This window comes from Narcine bancroftii, chromosome 6 (assembly GCF_036971445.1).
Source record: "Narcine bancroftii isolate sNarBan1 chromosome 6, sNarBan1.hap1, whole genome shotgun sequence".
NCBI lineage: Eukaryota > Metazoa > Chordata > Chondrichthyes > Torpediniformes > Narcinidae > Narcine > Narcine bancroftii.
Window position 1 is genome coordinate 149,885,966 of NC_091474.1, and position 23,322 is coordinate 149,909,287.

Sequence of the window (23,322 nt, forward strand, 5' to 3'; positions counted from 1 at the left end):
TTAAAGATTTTAAAATCGCAGTTCAGAAGTCATTATGAAGCAGTTTGAAACATCATGTCTTCATACCTCTAAAACTCACAAGTTTCTTTTGTAAGCTGTTTTCAGAGCAATGTTTCTTCATAGTGTTTTCACAAACTCCCTCTTATCTTACCTAAGAGTTATAGAATCCATTTTCCACGATGATTTCTTTCTTAATCAAGAGTGACATTTTTTCATGCACACGAGGCTGCCTTCTTTTCTTAGATGCAGTTGTTGGAGTGGCTATTTCTTTTAAAGAACCACTTTTGGTTTTCTTCCTTTTATTAAGGAAAACATAGGCAGCCAGCCTTCTTAAAGGAATTGATGGCTGCTTTTTCAATCATATAGATACAGGATGGCCTTCTCCTCAACTGACCCCCTTTGACTCTGATTTCGATAATAAATTTCTTTCAATCTCTCATGTTACACGGTATGACATCATACTTTTGAAGTCCTTCTGAACCTTTTAACATCTTCATGCTACAAAGCATAATTTAATCTTTGTCTTTCCAACTTTAAAATCAAAGTTGATTTTTTTCTTCTATTTCCAAGTTGCCTAGGATCGACCAGGCAAATGCTTCTTAAGTAAACAGTCCATTGTTCTCAGTATCTCAAGAACCATCATAAAACCTTTCATCTCTCTGCTTCAACTATAATTCCTTCTGTCTCTGAGATGATGTCAGCTACCATCTTGAAATAATCTGTTTTTAAAATACAAATATGTTATCTTTGTGCAAAGTAACCTTATTAAGTCATATAAATATGAAATAGAGTTTAGCATTAAACTAAAGATTAATCATAGCACATTCATCACACAGAATTACAGAAGAATAAACAAGTCTCAAGACTATATAATAGGGAACATATGGCTTTTATAAACATAACTGAATGTGTTATCAAGTAGGGGTGGATTCGGGAGGAGTTACGTGATGGATTAGTGGCCGGTATGGGAACTCCAGCCCTCTCCAGAAAAGTTAAAAAAAGATAGAGAAAAAACAAAGGCACAAACATAAAAACCATAACAAAGTGAAAGTAAAAGTGTGGAGAAAATGGTAGCGAAGAAAGAAAAACCAAAAACAATGGGAAGAAAAGAAGGAAAGACGTCGGAAGAAGAAGGTGAAGGCCTTACCTGTACGAGGAAGCCCGCCATAGAGAGAGAAGCCCGCTCCCTGAGGTCAGTCGAAGCCCCAAACTCGGGACTACAAAAATGGCTCACGGAGCCAAACAAAAGTGCACAACCGCGCAAGACAAAAATAACACTGACGGGAGGGGGGACCAGCTGAGGAGTAGATCTCCACAGCTGAAACAGGCAACTACAACACAACAGCAAGAGGAAAACATAGAAAATAACGAGAACAGGAAGGAAGAGAATAAAAATAAGAAATCAAAGAAACAACAGATGACCAACCCAGAGGAAGAAGACCAACACCAAGACACTTCTAATAAAAATAGGAAGACCAAAAATACCCAACAAAATAAAACAAACAACCCAACAAGAAAACCAGAAGAGACAGAGGTAAAAGACACAGATCCTGGAGTGGACTCAGAAGAAGAGGAGGAAGAACACAGAGAAATGGAAGATGAAGGGAAGGGAAAGTACATGGATATATTTTTTTTAAAGAATATATGGAAACAGTAAAAGAATGGCAGTCACAAGAATTCAGTGAAATAAAAAGAAGAATAAAAAGTACAGAAGAAAAAGTGAATAGATTAGAGATGATCATGACAGAAATAGGAGAAAGAGTAGACAAGGTGGAAGAACGAGAAACAGCCATAGAAATGGAAGTAGACGACTTAAAAAAGAAATTAGAAGAATCTGATAAAAAAGTTAAAGAAACACAGGAGCTGTTAGCTCAGAAGATAGATTTAATGGAAAATTATAATAGAAGAAACAATATAAAGATAGTGGGCCTTAAGGAAGATAAAGAAGGCAAAAATATGAAAGAATTTATAAAAGAATGGATCTCCAGGGTCCTAGGAAGACCAGAATTACAGGAAGAAATGGAAATAGAAAGGGCACACAGAACATTAGCCCCTAAACCACAACCACAACAAAAACCAAGATCCATTCTAGTGAAATTCCTAAGATATACAACAAGAGAAAATATATTGGAGAAGGCAATGAAAAAAATAAGAGAAGACAAAAAACCACTGGAATACAAGGGTCAAAAATTTTTTTTCTATCTAGAGATAAGTTTTGAACTCCTGAAGAAGAGGAAGGAGTTCAATGCAGCAAAAATGACCCTATGGAGAAAAGGTTATTAATTTATGTTGAAATACCCAGCGGTACTTAAAATAGTTATTCCGGGGCAGCAAAACAAACTATTCTCGGATCCGGAAGAAGCACAAAATTTTGCAGAACAACTACAAAACAGACAGAGAGATGAAGAGATGTAACAAGAACAAAAATGACAACGAACTATATGTATGTGTGTATGTAGCAGTGGGCTGATATCGCCTCAAACCGTGCATCTTGGCGCCTCACAGTTCGGCAGGCAGCAACCTCCTTTGAAGACGACCGCAGAGCCCACCTCACTGACAAAAGACAAAGGAGGAAAAACCCAACACCCAACCCCAACCAACCAATTTTCCCCTGCAACCGCTGCAACCATGTCTACCTGTCCCGCATCGGACTTGTCAGCCACAAACGAGCCTGCAGCTGACGTGGACATTTACCCCTCCATAAATCTTCATCCGCGAAGTTAAGCCAAAGTGAAGTGATATATATATATATATATGTGTATATATATTTATATATGTGTGTGTATGTGTATATATAAAAAATAGAGTATAGGTAAGAACTGAAAGAAAGGGAAGAAAGGAAGTAAGGAGGGAATTAAGAGAGTGACCTTTGTTATATATGAAGATTAAAATCTTTTCTGGGGGGGCTGGGTGGGGAAGAATTACAGTCACTGCGAAATCAGTTGACACTTGCGAGCGGATTCGCAAATCCAAATGGAAAAGGGAGATGTGGTTGCCTGACAAGGGACAAAGGGCAACTCAGAAAGGTGAGGGACTATTGGGGTTAAAGGAATTTTAGATATGAGAATAGTGGAAATATTTTATGTTTTAGAAATGTTGTCTTATAATGTGTTCAAAAAAAGAAAGCAGAAATAGATAAGAAGGGAAGGTGGTGATGAGGAAACGGAAAGGAAAGATAAACAAAGTATGAAATGGCTATGTTGAACTATATGACTTTAAATATTAATGGAATACATAAACAAATCAAAAGGAAGAAACTGTTAAATTTACTGAAAAAAGAAAAAATTGATATAGTATTCGTACAAGAAACACATCTAACTGAAGGGGAACACAAGAAATTAAAGAGAGATTGGATAGGACATGTAACAACCGCATCATATAATTCAAAAGCCAGAGGTGTAGCTATATTAATCAATAAAAATGTACCAATCAAAATAGAAGAGGAAATAATAGATCCAGCAGGGAGATATGTAATGATAAAATGTCAGATATATTCAGAATTTTTGAATTTACTCAATGTATACGTACCTAATGAAGAAGATCAAAAATTTATGCAAGATATCTTTTTGAAGATAGCAGATACGCAAGGGAATATACTAATAGGAGGGGATTTTAACCTTAATTTGGACTCAAACATGGATAAAACTGGGAAAAAAAACTAACAGAAAGAACAAAGTAACCAAATTTATAATTAAATCGATGCAAGAAATGCAACTTTTGGATATATGGAGGGAACAACACCCAAAGGCAAAGGAATATTCATACTATTCGGGTAGACATAAAACATACTCAAGGATAGACTTATTCCTATTATCAGCCCACATTCAAGGGAGAGTTAGGAAAACGGAATATAAAGCTAGACTATTATCGGACCATTCACCCCTGTTATTGACAAAAGAGCTAGAGGACATCCCACCAAGAATGCATAGATGGAGATTAAACTCCATGCTACTTAAAAGACAGGATTTTAGAGAATTCATTGAACGACAAATTAAAATGTACTTTGAAATAAATGCGGAATCAGTGAAAGATAAGTTTATACTATGGGACGCAATGAAAGTGTTCATCAGAGGGCAAATAATAAGTTATGTAACTGAGATGAAGAAGGACTACAATCGGGAAACAGAACAGTTGGAAAGGGAAATAACAAATATAGAAAAAGAATTAGCAATAAAGGAAGATACAACTAAAAGAAGAGAATTGGCAGTTAAAAAAAATAAAATATGAAACACTACAAACATATAAGGTGGAGAAGAACATAATGAAGACAAAACAGAAACATTATGAGCTAGGAGAAAAAAATGCACAAAATTCTAGTGTGGCAGCTTAAGACAGAACAAACTAAAAGAATGGTATTAGCATTAAGGAAAAAGAACAAAAAAATTACATATAATCCAACAGAGATCAATGAAAACTTCAGGGAATTCTACGAGCAATTATATCAAACTGAAAACGAAGGGAAAGAAGACAAAATAGATGCATTTCTAACTAAAATTTAACTATCGAAATTACAAACAGAGGAGCAAAATAAATTAATAAAACCATTTGAAATAGAAAAATTACAAGAGATATTAAAAAAAACTACCGAACAATAAAACACCAGGAGAGGATGGATTCCCAATAGAATTCTATAAAACATTTAAAGACTCATTAATTCCTCCCCTTCTGGAAGTAATCAACCAGATTGATAAAACACAAAGCATACCAGATTCATGCAAAACAGCAATAATTACAGTAATACCAAAACAGGGAAAGATCCACTTGCACCAGCGTCATATAGACCAATATCTTTATTTAACACAGATTATAAGATAATAGCTAAACTATTAGCAAACAGATTGGCCGACTATGTACCAAAAATAGTAAATCTAGACCAAACTGGATTTATTAAAAAAAGACGAACAACAGACAATATCTGTAAATTTATTAACTTAATTCATGCAGTAGAAGGAAATAAAACTCCAACAGTAGCAGTTGCTTTAGACGCAGAGAAGGCCTTTGACAGAGTAGAATGGAATTATTTATTCAAATACTACAAAAATTCAGCCTACCAGAGAAATATATTAATTGGATTAAAGCATTATATAAGGGGCCATTGGCGAAAGTGACAGTAAATGGATATATATCAAAACAATTTAACTTAAGCAGATCAACAAGGCAGGGATGTCCACTATCTCTTTCACTGTTCGCGTTAGCTATAGAACCACTAGCAGAACTGATAAGAACAGAAAATAAAATAAAAGGGATAAAAATAAAAGAGAAGGAATATAAAATCAGTCTATTTGCAGATGATGCTATAATATACTTAACAGAACCAGAAATATCAATAAAAGAATTACATAGGAAATTGAAGGAATATGGAGAAGTATCGGGGTACAAGATCAACGCAAATAAAAGTGAAGCAATGCCAATGAATAATGCGGATTTCTCAAAGTTTAAGAAAGAATCGCCATTTAGATGGCAAACACAAGCAATGCGATAACTAGGTATAAAACTAAATAAAGACCTCGGCCATCTATATAAACATCATTTAGATGGCAAACACAAGCAATGCGTTACCTAGGTATACAACTAAATAAAAACCTCGGCCATCTATATAAACTCAATTACCATCCATTAATGAAAAAATTACAAGACGACTTAGAGCATTGGAAAGACTTACCACTAACACTGATAGGAAGGATAAAGTGTATTAAAATGAATATTTTCCCAAGGATACAATACCTATTTCAGTCATTACCAATACACCTAACAGACAAATTCTTCAAGGAGTTAAAGAAAATAATAAGGAAATTCTTATGGAAAGGGGGGAAACCGAGGATAGTGCTAGATAAATTAACAGAATGGTACAAACAAGAAGATCTAAACTAGATATTAAATAAAATCACAAAAAGCAATATACCAAAAAAACCCAGAGATCTTCCTCCTAAGTAATATAAGAAACAAAGAATTTGGACTCGATTTGGATGGAGCACAAAAAAGATATGTTATGATAGCCCTAGCTGTAGCAAAAAAAATGTATTATGTCAACCTGGAAATTAGAAGACAACTTGGGAATACAACAATGGTATATAGAAATGAATAAATGTATTCCATTAGAAAAAGGAACATATAATTTAAGAAATGTGCTCAGGATTGTTTTCTAAATCAGTTAGTAGAAGAACCGACTCGGGATGGTGTAATACTGGATCTCCTGTTAGGGAACGAGCTAGGTCAGGTAGCGGACATTAATGTTGGAGAACCAGTTGAGTCTAGTGATCATAATTCTGTTAGTTTTAGGGTAGTTTTAGGGAAGTGCAAGGAGAGGCCTAAAGTTGAGGTTCTGGATTTGAAAAGAGCAAATTTTGAAGGAATAAGAAGGGATTTGGGGAGTATTGAGTGGGACAGGATATTTTCAGGTAAGAATGTTAATGAAAAGTGGAGGATATTAAAAAAAAATTGAGGGTACAGAGTAGTTGTGTCCCAGTGTGGATCAAAGGAAAGGCTGGAAGTCATAGGGAGGCTTGGTTTTCGAGGAATATTGGAAATTTGGTTAGGAGAAAAAGGGAGGTGTACAAGAGGTATAAAGAGCAGGGAGCTGAGAAGTTGAAGGAGGACTACAAGGAGTGTAGAAGGAATCTTAAGAAAGAAATTAGAAAGGCCAAAAAAAGGCATGAGGAGGCTTTGGCTGACAGAGTAAAAATAAATCCAAAGGGTTTCTATAAGTACATTAAAAGTAAAAGATTAGTGAGAGATAAAATTGGACCCCTTGTAGATAGCGAGGGAAGGCTGAGTGAGAAGTCTGAGGAAATGGGGGAAATTTTGAATGATTTCTTTGCCTCAGTATTCACTAGGGAAAAACATGTTGAACCAGTTGAAGTAAAGAAAAAGTGGGGAGGTCATGAAGCATATAAGGATAACCGAGGAGGTAGTGATGGCTGTGTTAAAAAAGATAAAGGTGGATAAATCTCCCAGAGCAGACAAAATATACCCTAGGACACTCAGGGAGGCTAGTGGACAGTTAGTGGGGCCATTAACAGAGATATTTAGGATGTCACTAGCCACGGGGGGTGGTGCCAAAGGATTGGAGGGTGGCGCATGTGGTTCCTCTGTTTAAGAAAGGGTCCAAATGCAAACCTGGGAATTATAGGCCTGTAAGTCTGATGTCTGTGGTGGGAAAGTTGATGGAAAGTGTTCTGAGGGATGCTATTTACAGATTTTTGGAGGTACAGGAATTGATAGGGAGTAATCAGCATGGTTTTGTCTGGGGTAGATCATGCTTGACAAACCTGATTGAGTTCTTCGAGGGGGTTACAAAAAAGGTTGACGAAGGGAAAGCTGTGGATTTTGTCTTATTTGGACTTTAGTAAAGCTTTTGACAAAGTTCCCCACAGGAGGTTAGGAAAAAAGGTGGAGGCATTAGGTATAAATAAAGAGGTAGTGAAATGGATTCAGCAGTGGTTGGATGGGAGGTGTCAGAGAGTAGTGGTAGAAAATTGTTTGTCCAATTGGAGGCCGGTGACTAGTGGAGTTCCTCAGGGTTCGGTCCTGGGTCCACTATTATTTGTTATATATATTAACGATCTGGATGTAGGGGTGGAGAATTGGATTAGCAAGTTTGCGGATGACACAAAGATTGGTGGTGTTGTGGACAGTGAGGTAGATTACCGTAGATTAAAAGGTGATTTAGGAAGGCTGGAGGTGTGGGCTGAGAAATGGCTGATGGAATTTAATACAGATAAATGTGAGGTGCTACATTTTGGAAAGGCAAATTTAAATAGGTCATATACATTGAATGGTAGACAATTGAGGAGTGCAGAGCAACAAAGGGATTTAGGAGTTATGGTAAATAGTACCCTCAAGGCTGATACTCAGGTAGATGGTGTGGAGAAGGCATTTGGAATGTTGGCCTTCATAAATCGGAGTATTGAATTCAAGAGTAGGGAGGTTATGATGAAATTGTACAAGGCATTGGTGAGGCCAAATTTGGAGTACTGTGTACAGTTTTGGTCACCAAATTATAGGAAAGATAGAAACAAAATAGAGAGAGTGCAGAGAAGGTTCACAAGAATGTTGACAGGATTTCAGGGTCTGAGTTACAGGGAAAGGTTGTGCAGACTGGGGCTTTTTTCTCTGGAGCGTAGAAGATTGAGAGGGGACTTGATAGAGGTGTTTAAGATTTTAAAAGGGACAGACAGAGTAAATGTGGATAGGCTTTTTCAATTAAGAAAGGGGGAGATTCAAACTAGAGGACATGGTTTAAGATTGAAGGGGGAAAATTATAAGGGGAACATGAGGGGAAATTTCTTTACGCAGAGGGTGGTGGGGATGTGGAATGAGCTTCCGGCAGACATGGTTGAGGCGGGATCATTGGTTACATTTAAGGAAAGACTGGATTGATACATGGATAGGAGGGGACTAGAGGGGTATGGACCGGGTGCTGGTCAGTGGGACTAGGAGGGTGGGGATTTGCTACGGCATGGACTAGTAGGGCCGAACTGGCCTGTTCTGTGCTGTAAGTGGTTATATGGTTAAATAACATTACAATATTCGAACAAATATGGGAGCCATACATGAAACACAATAGAGAAATCCTACTGTGGACTTCCACCACCTAAAATGACAGAAGGAGAAGATAACAAAAAGAACTGACTCAGTAAAATTTCTTGTTTATTTTTATTAAGTGACAACATTGTTTAACGGGTTTAATGTATCTTATAGATTGAACTTTAAATAAATGGGGAAGGGAGTGAGGTAGGGAGGGAAGGGAGGGGAGAAAAAGGGGGAGAAAACGACACTGAATATATTTAAGAAGAAAAATGTCTGTATGTATCTTGGTCAATATGGTTTATAATGTGAAAAATTAAAAAATTATATAAAAAAAGTAGGGGTGGATTCAGGAAGAACTTGTGGAGACAGGATAAATAGCAGAAATACAAAGAACCCTGTATCAGTCTTTATTGTAGCAGTTAAAGACAAGAGGGAAAACAAATAGTATAAACTGAGAGATTATAAAAAAAAGTTTGCCAGTGCTAAAATATAAAAATGTCACTCTAATGCATATGGCATTTAGGATTCAAGAATATTTCATTGTCATGTAATAAAACTGATTTAATATTACATGAAAATGCATGTATTCTACTGTGGGGCAAATATTCACCCTCAGCAGAAATTGCCCAGCACACCTCAGAGAAGCAAAAAAGTCCTTTCAGATTCAGTGAATGACCATGGATTTGATTCCAATACTCCTGCAGCCTCACAGACCTCAGTCCAACCCATCAGCAACCCAAGCTCCAGATCCAAACGTCTGACGTGATCAGGAAGCCTTCAGCACCCTCTCACATTCTGGTTCTAATACCTGCTACCCCTTCAGCTAGTCTCCATCAATCCGCAGCCTGGTGTGAGTCCTTTGACCTCAATATGCAAGCAGCCCACATGGATTCCTCACCTCGAGTTGCCAACAGCTCACCACCTTTGTGTTCATCAGCCAGAGAGCCCCTCACTGGTCTGCCACCATGGTCACTGTCCTGTAGAGTCATCTCCTCTGCTTCTTCTCAAGCAGGGGTGATAACCCTGCTTTTTGGTGTCTTGCACCAGTCCTCTGCTTATCCAGAATCTGTACCCCTTGAGGCTGCTGCCGAACACAGGTGCCGCCATCTTGTGCCCAGACCTCACAGTCACAAGATTTTAAAATAAAGCTCATCGGTTCCCTTAACAGGCCATTGTACGAAGCCATTGGCTGTTGGACTGGGTGGTAGAACCCTGCAGAGGAGTGCTGCGTCTCCACTTCCTGCTTGCTGTGGGCCCATACAAGTGGCAGTTCTGCCTGGGATTTGGAATTAAGAATACAATGAGGTTTATTGCCACATCTTTCCAATCTTGAACTGGGTTTGGAGAGACGATTTTCAAAAACAATTTGACTTGTTACCAAAAAAAAATACTGAAAGTTCAGAGCCACCTTGCATAATTAAAGAACGTGCTCAGCAGAACAATGACTGCCTTTTAATTCTCCAACTCACTTTCACTCTCATATTGTTTCCATGAATGCTGATGCAAGCTTGAGAACCTTGTCACCCATCTAAATACATGGTAGCTTTTGTTTATGATGGGATAATTATGTAAGTTAGTTCTGATGCAAATTTTTCCATCTATTATATTAATTTAGTTTTTTTTTTGGCTGTCAATGTAGTGGTTAGCTCAACACTATTACAGCCCCGGCCTCCCAGTTCAAATCCGCCACTGTCTCTAAGGAGTTTATATGCTCTCTCTGTGTTTGTATGGGTTTCCCTCAGATGCTGTTTTCCTCCAATATTTCAAAGATGCACAGGGTTAGTAGGTTAATTTGCCACACGAGTTTACTTGGGGAGCGTGGGCCGGAGGGTCTATTACCACGCTGTATCTCCAAATTAAAAAAAAATAAACACGGGCCAACCTGTTGGGCATTTCTATGGAATGGGCTACTGCAGGCAATGGTGGAAGCAGGCATGATAGTAACATTTCAGTTACTTTTAGACAGATTACGTGAATTTGAAGGGAATGGAGGGTTATGGATCATGGGCAAGCAGAAGCGATTTTATTTAGCTTGGCATCGTGTTCAATGCACTAACTGTGGGCCAAGGATCCTGTCCCTGAGACGTATTGTGTTCTATGTTACCTTTATGAAAGAACAATTAAGGGAATCTCGAGTATATTTCAATCCTGGTGAGGAGAAACAAATTTTTTTTATAAGAGTCAGGATATGAGACACTTCAGCTTTGTGGAGATAGAGCATGATCAAGTCATTCTGTTCAAAGCAGGGATATTTTTGCAGCATTCACAGATGATGAATGATAATGATGATGGAATAAACAAGTAGAAATTATTTCCATTGGCAGATGGAATTAAATGATACCGATTTCAAGATGCTCTAATTCCAGGATGACCAATAAATCAGTAGAAATATTAACTTTGTTGTTTACTCGAACTTAGCGAGGGATTGCTATTTGAAAAATAGATGGGGATGATAACATTCAAATGGGAAATAGGAAAAATAATTCAAGGAATTTTTACTTAAAAGCAATGATGAAAGAGGGTGGGTTAATTCAAGGGCTGTTTCAAAGGATCGACTCCGATGCTGCATTGTTCTTTGATTTTACGATAAAACAAAATACAATGACAGCAGCAAGAGCACAATTGGTAAAGCAGCAAGAATGTTTGGAATGGAATTGGAGCACAGAATCATAAATGTTCTATGACTCTGGGGAAGGCATGCATTACATTTCATCTCCAAAATAATATGTCCAACTGAATCAATGATTTTGTTTAAAAAGGAGATCAAAGTCTTAGACTTGCTAATCAGGCTCAAAGCAAATACACCCCCAAGGCTGGATTGAGTTTATCTTAGAGAAATGAAACTAGTGAGAACATTTGTCGAGGGAGAAATAATTAAGTAGATATCAAGGAGGTTGTAAAAAACTGTAAACTGTCCCATGTAGACATCAAAATTAAATTCAGCAGTAATATTAGGACAGTGTGACAGATTGTTATATTTTATATTATGTATAGATATATTTTAGAGAAGATAAATTGTGGCATGCTTTTTTAGTTTAAGTCACATACAGATACAAACACTTCAAAGTAGATCTCATTTAAAATGTAGATTAGGTCCAGAGCCACAGTCTGTCTGAGTGCAGTTGGCTGTTCTAAGACGGTCATGTGGTTTTCTCTGTGAGAGAAGTTCAGCAGCAGCAGCTGGGACTGGAACAGGACAAGCTGGCAAGCTTGTGGAAAAACCCCATTATGAAGAAGCGCTGTGAGTTCTTAGTTCAGCCTGGTCAAAGCCCTTGTGGTCCATGCAAGAGGAGATGGCTGGCTGCATAATATTTCACTTGAAATAAGGGGAAACAAAAAGGAACTCTGTGGTGACCTGAAAGAAAGAGGTTATCTTCAGGAAAACCCTGATGGGGCAAGTTTCTTCAGCAAGACGTTGAAGTGGCTGATCGAAAGGGATCAGTTGTGGGTGTCCAACGAGCAACATATCTCTCTGAAAGCCGACAAGAACCTTCCTGAGTGGTAACCATTTTTCTTTCAAGCACCAAAGCCTGGTGACCTTCATAAATGTTAAATTCTGTGCACAGTATAAGAATTGCCTGCAACCAATGAACTTGGAGGAGTGGAGAAGTGAGATTGGACTGTGAATCAAAGAACTTTTCTGAACTTATACACGTGCGCTTAGAATTAGAAGGGGATTATGTAAGGTGAAGTTAATAGCAATAAGTTAAAATTTGATCCTGTTTAAACATAATTAAAAGCAACTTTTGTTTAAGTGACCATTTGACTTGGTGAATTTCTATTGCTGCTGAGTTTTTGGGGTAGTCAATTTCATTTTTGTGGAACCCAGGTGAAGATTCAGAAATAAACTATCTTAATCTGGACAATAATCGAGTTAGTGGCAGTCAGTATGGATTCATAAGAGAGTTCTTCACAAAATATCCTTAACCTAAGAGGCAAACCAAGTAGATCGTGATAATCTTTATAATGTGCCTTAACTTCCTGCGAACCTCTGAAATAATGCTTTTGAAAAGGCTATTAATAGCACATAATTTCAGATGAATGTTGTAAATTATTTAAGAATAACATGAAGAGAAATTTCTTGATTTAGCCGATAATTCATTGCAGAAGACTGTAGAATCTGAAAGTATTTCAGGAAACAGGCTTTTAAAAGTATGAAGGGTATGTGGAGAAAGTAAAAATATAATAGAGGATCAGCCAAGTACATCAGGCTTATTTCCTTCAAATTCCCTGTAAGCCACGGGAATTCAGAGACAACAAACGGGAGGAATGAGGAAGGTGATAACATTAAACAGACTATTTCACAATGAGGTTAATATTTTCGTTGATTTCCCAGGGTTCAATGCTGGGATGACTAGTTTTATTTCATAAAATATGCTGAATGTCAAAACTTGGATTGACAGACAATGGCAAAAGGGTTTAATAAAATTTGAGCTGGGAATAATGTGCACATATGCTTAATTGTTTTGGAGGCGCATGTAACGTTGAAACAGTGAAGGATGATGCTGAAGATCCTTGGGCAGGAAAGTAATGATTCTGTGACCTATCGATACTACACTGAGGAAGGTATTCGGCATTCTTGCCTTCCCAGACCAAGGCTTTGAATACAAGAGTTGAGATTTTTTTAAAAACATATATGCAACTATTACAATCTTGGGAAAGTTTGAAACACTACATTCAAGGAACAATTTGAAATCAGTTTTCGTTAATCAGTGCTTCTTAAAAAGGTTTCACCAAACAGAAATTTGCTAAGCTCTGCAGCTCAATTCAAGAATGCCAAGGGTAAATTTGTTCAGAGTAGCAAGGTCGTGTTCAATCTGAAGAAAAATTGAGATGGTGCTCAGATACAAATAGTTCCTCTTAAAATATGAAAGCAGGTGGCAATGTTTTGATTGAAGAAGTTTTCCCAATTTTTACAAACCACAGAAGAGAATTTAAAATAATCTTACAAATTTAAATAAGAAATTTTGTTTGAACATTTTAATAAACTTTCACAGAAACAACTGCAGAAGTGCATTTAGTGATAACCTTCATTAGTTCTTGTTAACTGTTATTAATTGAGGAGTTTTGATTTCTCGTCTGCAAAAGAAAAATAGACAGTTGAGAGGCTGCTTAGACAATCAAAATGACTTTGTGGATCAAGGGCCAGAAGAATATTTGCAGGCAATTACAGTCATGTCAACTTCTATCCCATTGTTCGATTGAAAAACTGTGGGCAGGATTGTGTGCCCATTCTTCGCAATTTCACTTTTGAGGAACTGAACTTTTTTATGCTGGCAAAACCCTTTCATAGCCACCTTTTTGCAACACATAATGCAGTGCTAAATGTACTTAAGGATGGATGTAGAGCTTTGTGAAACATCATTACAGAACCAGCTTCCACAGTGTAGCCTCCTTGATTCAACTGTCCGGCTATCTCCTCGACACTGCATTGTTCCTCCTTGTAATTGGCCAGAAGGTGACTTATAAGGTGAGGGTAAAAAGCAGTAGAGATGCAGTTGACCACTAATTTCTTTTTTAACAGCAAAGAAAGCAGTTCTGAATCACAACTGGAAGCGTCGATCTAAGGGGAGAAAAATACAGTCAGAACTATTTTTTGCACAAATCGTTGAAAACACATTATTTCATTAGTTACTGAAGCTTTTGGTTCATTATGTGACCTGCGCATTATACACAAGCACTACAAAAGAATACACACAAAATCTTAACATACTTTGCAATTAGATTTCTACACTGTCTTTGTTAAAGAAGAGCAGAGAGCACTCGACAATTTTTACAAAAAGGATGGGGATGCTGAGTCAAAAGGGATATACGATAAAAGCCCTGGTATCCGCCACCTATGGAGATTGGTAGATGTCGGATAAGTGTATTTTCCAGTTGCTTGAGACCACAAAATGCAACACCATGGAAAACAGGCCATTCAGCGCTTTTAGTTTGTGCCGACTATTATTCTGCTAGCCCCATTGACCTGCTCGCATTCCACAACCCTCCAAACCTCCCTCATCCATGTACCTATCCAATTTATTCTTAAAACTTACAATGCCTAACTAATACACCTGTATTAAGAATAAACAGATTATAAGACAAAAGACAAAAAGAAAGAACTTGTTAAGGACACACAACCACCCAGACTTGAAAGGTTGGAGATTTAGTGTTACAGATATGATGAACAGAAATGGATCCTTGACCTCAGCTTGTCCAAGCAGATAGAGAAGCCCATCTATACTAATCCCATTTGCCCACATAAAGGTAATGTTCCTCTACTCCTTTAATGCCCTTTCAACCATGTAATTGTATCTGCGTCTACCACTTCCTGTGGTAGATTATTTCCATCTTGTCACCACTCTTTGTGTGGGAAAACTTGTCCTGCAGGACACTTTTAAATTTCTCACTTTGAATTTATGCCTTCTAGTTTTAGATTCCTCAATTCCAGGAAATACTTATCTATACCATTGTAATTCTATACATTTATATGAGGTTACCCCTGAGACTCCTATTCAGTGAGAATAAACCCAGCCTGTCCAATTTTTCCTGATAGGTAAACACTCCTGTGAATTTCTGCTGCACTCTTTATAATGCCAGCACAACCTTTCTGTAATGTGGTGACCAGAACTGTGTACAATATTTGAAGTGTAAGTAGCCAGCCCAATATTTGTATTGTTGCAACAAAACAGCCCAACTCTTAAATTTAAAGCTTTTGTCTAGGAAAGCAAGGAAACTGAATATCTTCTTCACTATGCTATCCATCTATGTCCTCATTATCAGGGAGCTATGAACTTGCAACCCAAGGTCCCTCTGTACATCAACACTTCCGAAGTGCCCTCTAATCCCGTGACCAGGGGGTCTGCACCCAAGGTGGCGGTGCCTCTGATTGGCAGCAGACTCCAGGGGAGCAGAGGACTGACGCAGCGCACCAGAATGCGCAGGAGAAGTAGAGGAGATGACCCGTTGGACAGTAACCACAGCGGCAGACCAGTGAGGGGGCTCTGCAGCTGAAAGACCCACACATTCAGTGGACTGCTAGCAGCACAAGGTGAGGAACCCAAGGAGGCTGTGGGCTGCTGAAGACTGCTATTGAGAGACTCACAGTGGATTGCTGGAGATCAGCTTGAAACTGGTTGAAGGGGTGCCAGGTATCGGAACCAGGATGTGAGGGGGAGCGTACCGAAGGAGGTTCAAATCTGGAGCTTGGTTTGCCAATGGTTTGGACTGGACTCGGAGGCTGTGGAAGTGCTGGAGATAAATCTATGGACACTTGTTGACTCTGGGGGACTCTCTTTTGCTCCTCTTTCTTTGACTGCAAGAGGTGCTTCAGGCAATTTCTGTCGATGGCGAATCTGTCTGCCTCACAGCAGTCAAACACAATTTCATGTAATATGACACTGTTTTAGTACAATGATAATAAATTGAATCTTAATTTCCATCTACCACCACTCAATGAACTTTCCAATTAAGTAATATCTCTCTGTATCCTTTCAGAATCATCTTTATTATTTGTCTCATCAATTTTTGTGTCATTAACAAACCTACCAATTAATCTACCTACATTTTCATCTAAGTCAATTGGCTGGTTCAACCCACTTTAGTTGGCAGTATGAAAGGGGCTAATCGATATTTTAACATTAGCAGCTTTCACACCGCCAAGTATATGTGGGTTGAACCAGCCAAATTAGTGGGTCCAGAGCGGGTAATCTGATGGTATGAAAGGTTACAATCAGGCAGGGTGAGGAAAAATCAACAAGGTTCTGACTTTTGGTGGGGGCAAGTGTCAGAACCTGGTCGAGTTAACTCGGTAATCACTCTGTGACGGTGTGAATGTTTACTCGAATTACTGGGTACCAATAGTGCCTGTGTGCTTGCGTCAGTCTGTCAGAACATGTACCGGGGGTGCAGGTTAATAGGGTGTAAATTAGGCGGCACGTACTCGTGGGCCGAAACGGTCTGTCTAAATTTAAATTTAAAGTCTCCTCCGTCATTCATTGAAATCACAGATGACCCTCTGCATCAGCACCAGTGGACCCATATCTCTTGCTTTACTTAATATGCAGAAATCTACCAATTTTTCTTTTCATTTCACTCAATGACTGTGTCTCCACAAGCTTCCATAGATTCACCACCCTGTAAATGAAGGAATTTCTCCTCAATCCTAAACATTCCACCCCCTTTTTTGAGACAGTGACGCTCCTACCCCAATCCACTTGTGTATTCTGGAGGCAGAAAAAAAATCTTTCCTTCATCTCAGCTGTCATGCTCTGAAAGAATTTTATATGTCTCCTGTAATTCTTCTAAAGCTCCAGAGAATACAGGCTACTCTACTCTACTTTCCCCCACATTTGGATAACTGTCCATTCTTGGAACCAGTATAAGGAATCTTCACTCTATGACAAGTACATCCTTTCCTTTGGTAAGTGCACTCAAACTCCTTGGTACAGTCATAACGAGGCTCTCAATGAAAAATAAATATCACATCTCAGACAAATTAAGAATGACAGCAATAAATGTAACTTTATTGCAGCCCTAAAGAGCATTTGTCTCAGGGAAGATTAAAATTAGCAAGTAAAGAAACCAGGTAACAAATGGAACAACAGTTAATGCACAATACTTAGGTTCAAATGTTTAAACATTTACATTAGTCATGAAAATTCTTGTCCAATCTGTTTGGTTTTTCCTCTATATTATATTTTTCCTGACTTTCCCAACTCATGCTCCATGAGAATTTCAATAATGCAATTGAAAATTATTCAAGTCTTTAGCTTAATCAATGGAAGCATTCTGCAATCTGTCTTAAAAAGGCAGAAAAACAAATAACCAGGAATTAAAATGACAACATAGCTGTATAAGAAGGAGGCTACATAGGCAATATATTTGACTGCAGGAACTCCCACAGGACAGTCCTGAAATGAAATTAGATTCAACTCACGACGGTCACAAAGTTGCTTAAGTACTTCTGGAATTTCTTTTTGCAACCAATTATTGAATAAAACCTATTGTGTGGCAGTACACATCTCTCATGGCGAACCAGCCCTGCTTGTATCTCCGCTCTGGCGGGGCAGCCGTGGGAAGATGGCGCCGTTGGGGTTATCTCAGCGTCTTGTGGCTTAGGCCAAAGTGCGCACCTCGGGCAACGTGATGAGGTCACCACCCGCGTGGGGCGGAGCTGACGCTGCCCTTAAAGGGAGCGCACAAAGTTCAACTTTATCAATTCAACTGAAACCTCTCAGCGTCCTGTGGTGTGTTTCAGAGTTAGTAGCTGCCGCTACAATGTCATATTATCAAGTAATAATTGTACTTCACATCCAAAGAGCAAGTCAAAAATAGTTTAAAGGTACAGACATGTCCCAATTCTAATAATCTACCACAATTTGCCTGTTTAACGGTTATCATGTAAAAACAAGTACTTATGTTTTTTTTAACCCCATGTTGTAATGAATTCTGCTGTATTATTTGTAAGTGTTTTTTCCCCAAAAATCCATATGCTACCAAAGCAACGTGTTCATTTATTAATTACAATAGTTCAGAGAAAAGAAATTATAACAGGGAAAACTAGTTGATGGGAAAACTAGTATGATAGATTTCACATTTTTTAACATAATATGCTGTCTACTCTTCCAACACTAAGCACATTCAGGTGTCCAATTGCCCCGCTTGTAAAGCAACATATTTTGGCAATATGCGACTGTTGGGAGGCCACGTGCAGGAGGTGCTTGCAAGACGAACTCTGTAACCCTCCTCCGAGAGGGATAATCGCCGCAGCACAGTGGCCTCCCCAGCCATCTGAATGCAGCCGCCGAAAAGCGGCTGCATTCGGGATGACAGTCAGCTGGCGAGCGCCTGACAGCTCCTCTCACAGATGCCCCTTCCCCGGCCCAGGATGTCGGGGCAGGGGCAGCTGGCTTGGCCGTCAGCGTAGGGACTGCAGGGCTAGAGCAGACGGCGGGGGAGAATGGGGGGTGAAACAATGCTGGTACCCATTTCGAACGCCGTACTCCCCCGCCCCCTTCTCCCCCCGCCAGGGTCAGAGCAATCATTCCACGGGGGATGTCCCCGCACTGATAGACTGCGTTGGCTGTCCCAGCTGACAGCCAGCCATCCTAACTTGACAGCCCAAGGGACAGGAGCTGGAGTGAGCTCAGATGCCCATCCCAGTGCAGCTGCTCCTTCAGGTGGCCAGCGCTGCACTTTTAGCGCTGGCCACCTGAACGGCAAATCAAAGGGCCGCTTTCTCTTCTTCAGGCACATTCTTAGCGGAGAATCCACCTGAAGAAGCCTATTGACAACAGTTACAAGTAAATAATCCCCCCAAACAATGAACTCTTTGTTCAAAGTAATTGCTGATAAACATTTACAAGTGCTCATCAGCCTTGCATTTTAAAAGAGGTGCTAAGAACATTTATGCACAGCAGGCTCTATTCAGGATTCCATCCCTCTGAGCTTGCTCATTAATAATATTATTTTCTCTGGCACGATCATAATCCAACTGCTCAACGAAGAACAAACTGTGTGTCCTCATTTATTTGGCACAGATGATAATGATAGTAGAAAAGATGGAGGAAAAAGCAGTGGTAGGAATTTCTAGAATTCTTTTCCTCAAACTTGCTTAATCTTTCTACCATTTCCTCCTTCATAACATTGTTAAAATCTCCACTCTTTCTGCCTTACTACCTCTTTCTGGAGTTCAGGATCACATTTTGTTTGATAGAATTTCTGTGGGGTATCAAGGGGATCTTTAACTTCAATGGGGAAAAGCTGTCTATTGTGAGCTAATAGTGTTGCAAAAGATCTAATGTTTTAAACTCATTTTTTGGAAGAAATAAATATACATGACAATGAAGAAATGACAGATGCTGGAAATCTGAAACAAAAACAAAATGCAGAAAACATTCAGCAGAGTTTAAATGAATCATAGAACTGAAGACACGAGATTGCAGACGCTGAAATCTGGAGCAAAAAAACAATATGCTGGGGGAACATAGGAGGTCAAGCAGCATCTGTGGGGAGGGTGCAGGGGAAGAATGAATTTTGTGATTTGTTCATGACGATAAATTCTGATTCTAATGAGACAACTTTGACATTTCACCTCAAAACCCTTCAGTAAGATAGACTGCGAAGAGGGGAGAGCAAAGAACAACAGTAGATTGGTGCAGCAGAGAAGAGTGATGGACATATAGAGAGGGTGAAGGGTACAGTTGGGAGACAGGCAGCTGTATTATGGGTACCAGGGAGGGAAGGAAGGGAAAGAGGTTGGATGAAGTAAGATGGGCCAGCGGAGGGTGAAAGTGGAGACAGCTAGTGGAGAGTGATACAGAACAAACAATGGCTCCCACTGCTTGAATCGGATTTACTCTTAATCCCTTTCACTTATTCTGTTCTAATATCATGAGAATTGCTTTTCCTTCAACTACTGCACAATCCTTAAATCTGGATTAAAAATATTTTATTTTAGTTTTTAGTATTACATCATATTGCACCTATTTTCAAGTTGTAAAACTTTTAGATTTAATTTCATATATTATGAGCTCTCATTTTAGTAAAATGGGATTATCATTGTAAGGGATAGTATAGACAGGAGGAATGGACTGGTCACAGTTAACATCTAACATTTCCCACGAGGACCATCGCAACACAAGTCACAGCCCAGTGACAATTCAATACATTGGAAGAAGTGAGGGAAGGCTTGTCACAGTCTGTTCCAGATTTAATACATTTGCAAAGATCTTGTGATTTTGCAGAGGAGAACCATTCTTCTTTAAATTTTAAAAAAAATTTTCACACTATGAACCATACCAACCAAAATACACACAAACATTTCCCTCTTGAATATACAGTGTCATTTTCTCCCCTTTTTCCCCTCTCCCTTCCCTCCCTCCTTCAACCCCCCCTCCTCACCCACTCAACGTTCAAACTATATGATACATTAAACCCATTAAACAATGTAATCATACAATGAAAATAAACTAGAAAATTGTGTCATCAACTTTTACATACTGGGTCAGTTCATTTCGTCTTCTTCTTCTTCTGTCATTTTAGGTGGTGGAGAACCGCGGTAGGAGTTCTCTGTTGTGTTCCATGTACGGTTCCCAAATTTGTTCGAATACTGTGATGTTATTTCTTAAATTATATGTTATTTTTTCCAATGGGAGAACCATTCTGATGGCTGAAGAGAGAGCAGCTTTTTGAAGCAGCTCATGTGGCCAGCCAATTTTGTGGAATTCAGAGCAAAGCCTGCTCTGTGAATGACTGGACCTTTTTGGTGGATTGACCTGTGCCTGGAGGGTCTTTTGGGAAGCAAAGTGCTTCATTTTGATTATAAGTAACAATGACAGTCACTTGAAGAGACTGGGTCCCAGGGTTTTGGAGGGTTTGTGGAGGCTGCGTGGTTCTTTGAAGTAACTTTCTAGATTTTGGCCTGGACTGCAATGGTTTGGGTATATCACACACACACACATTAGTACACCTGTGCATAATTGGGGATAGATTTAGTGTTAAGGATAGCTTAAAAGTTAAGACTATAGTTTAAGAGTAAGAAATAAAGTTAATTGTTTTAAAATTAAACACCAGTCTGGTTCATTGTCTATTGCTGCTTGTTATGCACGGTTCGTAACACATATCTAATAGTACAACAGAGGAACAGTCCTTTAAGTCTACGATATCTGTACCATACAAGATGCCCTAATTTAACTAAAATTTTGCTGCCTGTTAGATATATATCCCTCTATTCTGGGGCGAGCAACCTTTTACATGCACGGGCCGGATGGTGTGTCAGCGGTTTAATGGTAGGCCGCATTGATGCTACCAGTAATTTAAAAAAAAAGTGATTTCAATTATTTCTTGCCTGGGGTCTCTTGGCTAATGATATAATCCAGGGACGCCATCTTTAAATTCAAGGTGGTGGCGAACCACTGACCCTTTGCAACAATAGAAGGTGAAAAAAATACTGCTGCATTTCTTCTGCATAAAATACACTTTTAAACTTGGTTTACCTTAGCAATCGATCCCCGGTGAGGTAAGGATTAAGCCAGGGCAGTTTCTTTTCAATGTTACCCCTTCCCTCCCTCTACTTACTTGCCGATCGGCTTTTTCCGCTTCCCATTGCGCTTTCTCCATCTTGAAATGCACCCACGTGCTGAATGAAATGTAAGATCCTTGACATGGTGTATAGGTCAGGCTCGCCCTGGTTTTCCGAGGTAATTTTTCTCTGGTGCCACAAGAACTGGGCTCAGACAGCCTGCTTTGTCGCCCTCCGAAGCCACAGTGGCTGCCCACCTAATCCAGGGCAGTCGCTTGCCCATCTATTCTATTGCTCGTCCCTCTGCCAAATAGCAGGAGCCCCGTTGCTTGGCTACGGCATGCGTGCATATTGACGGGCAAGATTTTTGCATTGGGTTGTGGGACGGATAAATTTGGATTGCAGGCTGTTGATTGATCACCCCTGCTCTATTCCCTGTATCTATCTCGAATTCTCTTAAATGCTATTACATCTGCTTTGACACTACTCCTGGCAGCCTGTTCTAGGTATCTACTATTGTGTGTGAACAAAATCTCACCCCTTCCCCACCACCGTAAACTTGTGTCATCAAGTATGTGATATTTTTACCCTAGGAAAATATTTTGACAATCTACACTAAACCTTTAACAGGTCTCTCTCAGCCTTCGATGCTGCAGAGAAAATACTTTTGTTCATTTTCCTTCAAACAAATTTAATCAAGTTTAAGCAGTGATTGCTTGCAGACTTCCTTGCTCAATGCCCTTCAACTATGTAAGCCCTCATGAAAAGTACACTACTAACTTTTTTTTGAATTCTTCATTCCCCCAATAAATCTTGTCGTCATTGTTAGGATGTGAGAAACAGATGGTAAACTGGCAGAGTCTGCCAATCCAAAAAGTATGTGGGCAATTTCCACCTTCCAAACACTATCCAAGAAAGGAAAATTTGGTAGCAACATTTCACTGAAGATCATTACTCCTACATGTACATGATCATCTCAATTGTCAACATTCAACAAGGAACAACACCTACTCCGACAGTAGGAAGACACTTAAAATAACTTTCATCATTTATAGCAAACTTGATTTCCAATTAGATTTGTAATTTATCCAAATTACCAGTATCAACTGAACAAAAAAACAGAGTTTCAGTTAAATGGCATTGTGACATTAAACTATTTTATATGCTAATTTTGGGTGGATAATTTCACACATTAGTAATGTCGTAGTCATTAGGCCTTTTTATGGTGCAACTGCATATCAAAGTCGGCTCAACAAAAAAAAGGAAAATTTATTTTTTATGAAGAGAATGCAAAAGGTGTTCTTTTATGTCGCCAGAGCAGTGCACCAGCTTCTTAGGGCAAAAGTGGCAGGATATGTAGCACAGCAGCAGCTGCCCTGCAACAGCTCCACTGGCATGCTGCCTGATGGCCCCCACCAAGCCGCTTCCTGACAGCCTCGTCATCCCGTTACCTGACAGCACCCCATCCTCCCCCCCCTCGCTGCCTGACAGCCCCAGTCAGGAGCAGGTGTGAGGGAGAGAGCGGCGTGAGAGAGAGAGCGCAGCCTGACAGCTGCACCAGCCACTCTGTCACAACGGGGCAGTCAGCATATAACCATTTACGGAGCGGAAACAGGCCATGTTGGCCTTTCGAGTCCGCACCGGTTCACTGATTGATGCCAATCATCTTACCTTCCTGCTTGTGGCCGCTTTCAGTGGCAATCCTCTGATTGAGTCTACCCTCTAGACGGATCGGAGTTCCCCTGCTGAAACCGCCCTTGGAACTTTTACGAAGATAATTGAAGCGA

The 23,322-nt window shown here is 39.4% G+C and overlaps 1 protein-coding gene across 2 annotated transcripts in view; it reads right to left on the reverse strand.

The window, feature by feature from the left end:
* Positions 1–13,494: 13,494 nt before the first annotated feature.
* Positions 13,495–23,322, reverse strand: part of nbas (NBAS subunit of NRZ tethering complex) — a 292,652-nt gene continuing 282,824 nt past the window's right edge. The window contains exon 52 of one of the 2 annotated variants that reach the window (XM_069886343.1): positions 13,495–14,092. In XM_069886343.1, the coding sequence (XP_069742444.1) occupies positions 13,817–14,092 (276 nt within the window). In that variant the 3' untranslated portion in view covers positions 13,495–13,816. The remainder of the gene's footprint in view (positions 14,093–23,322) is intronic. The other variant, XR_011340415.1, reaches the window with a different exon arrangement.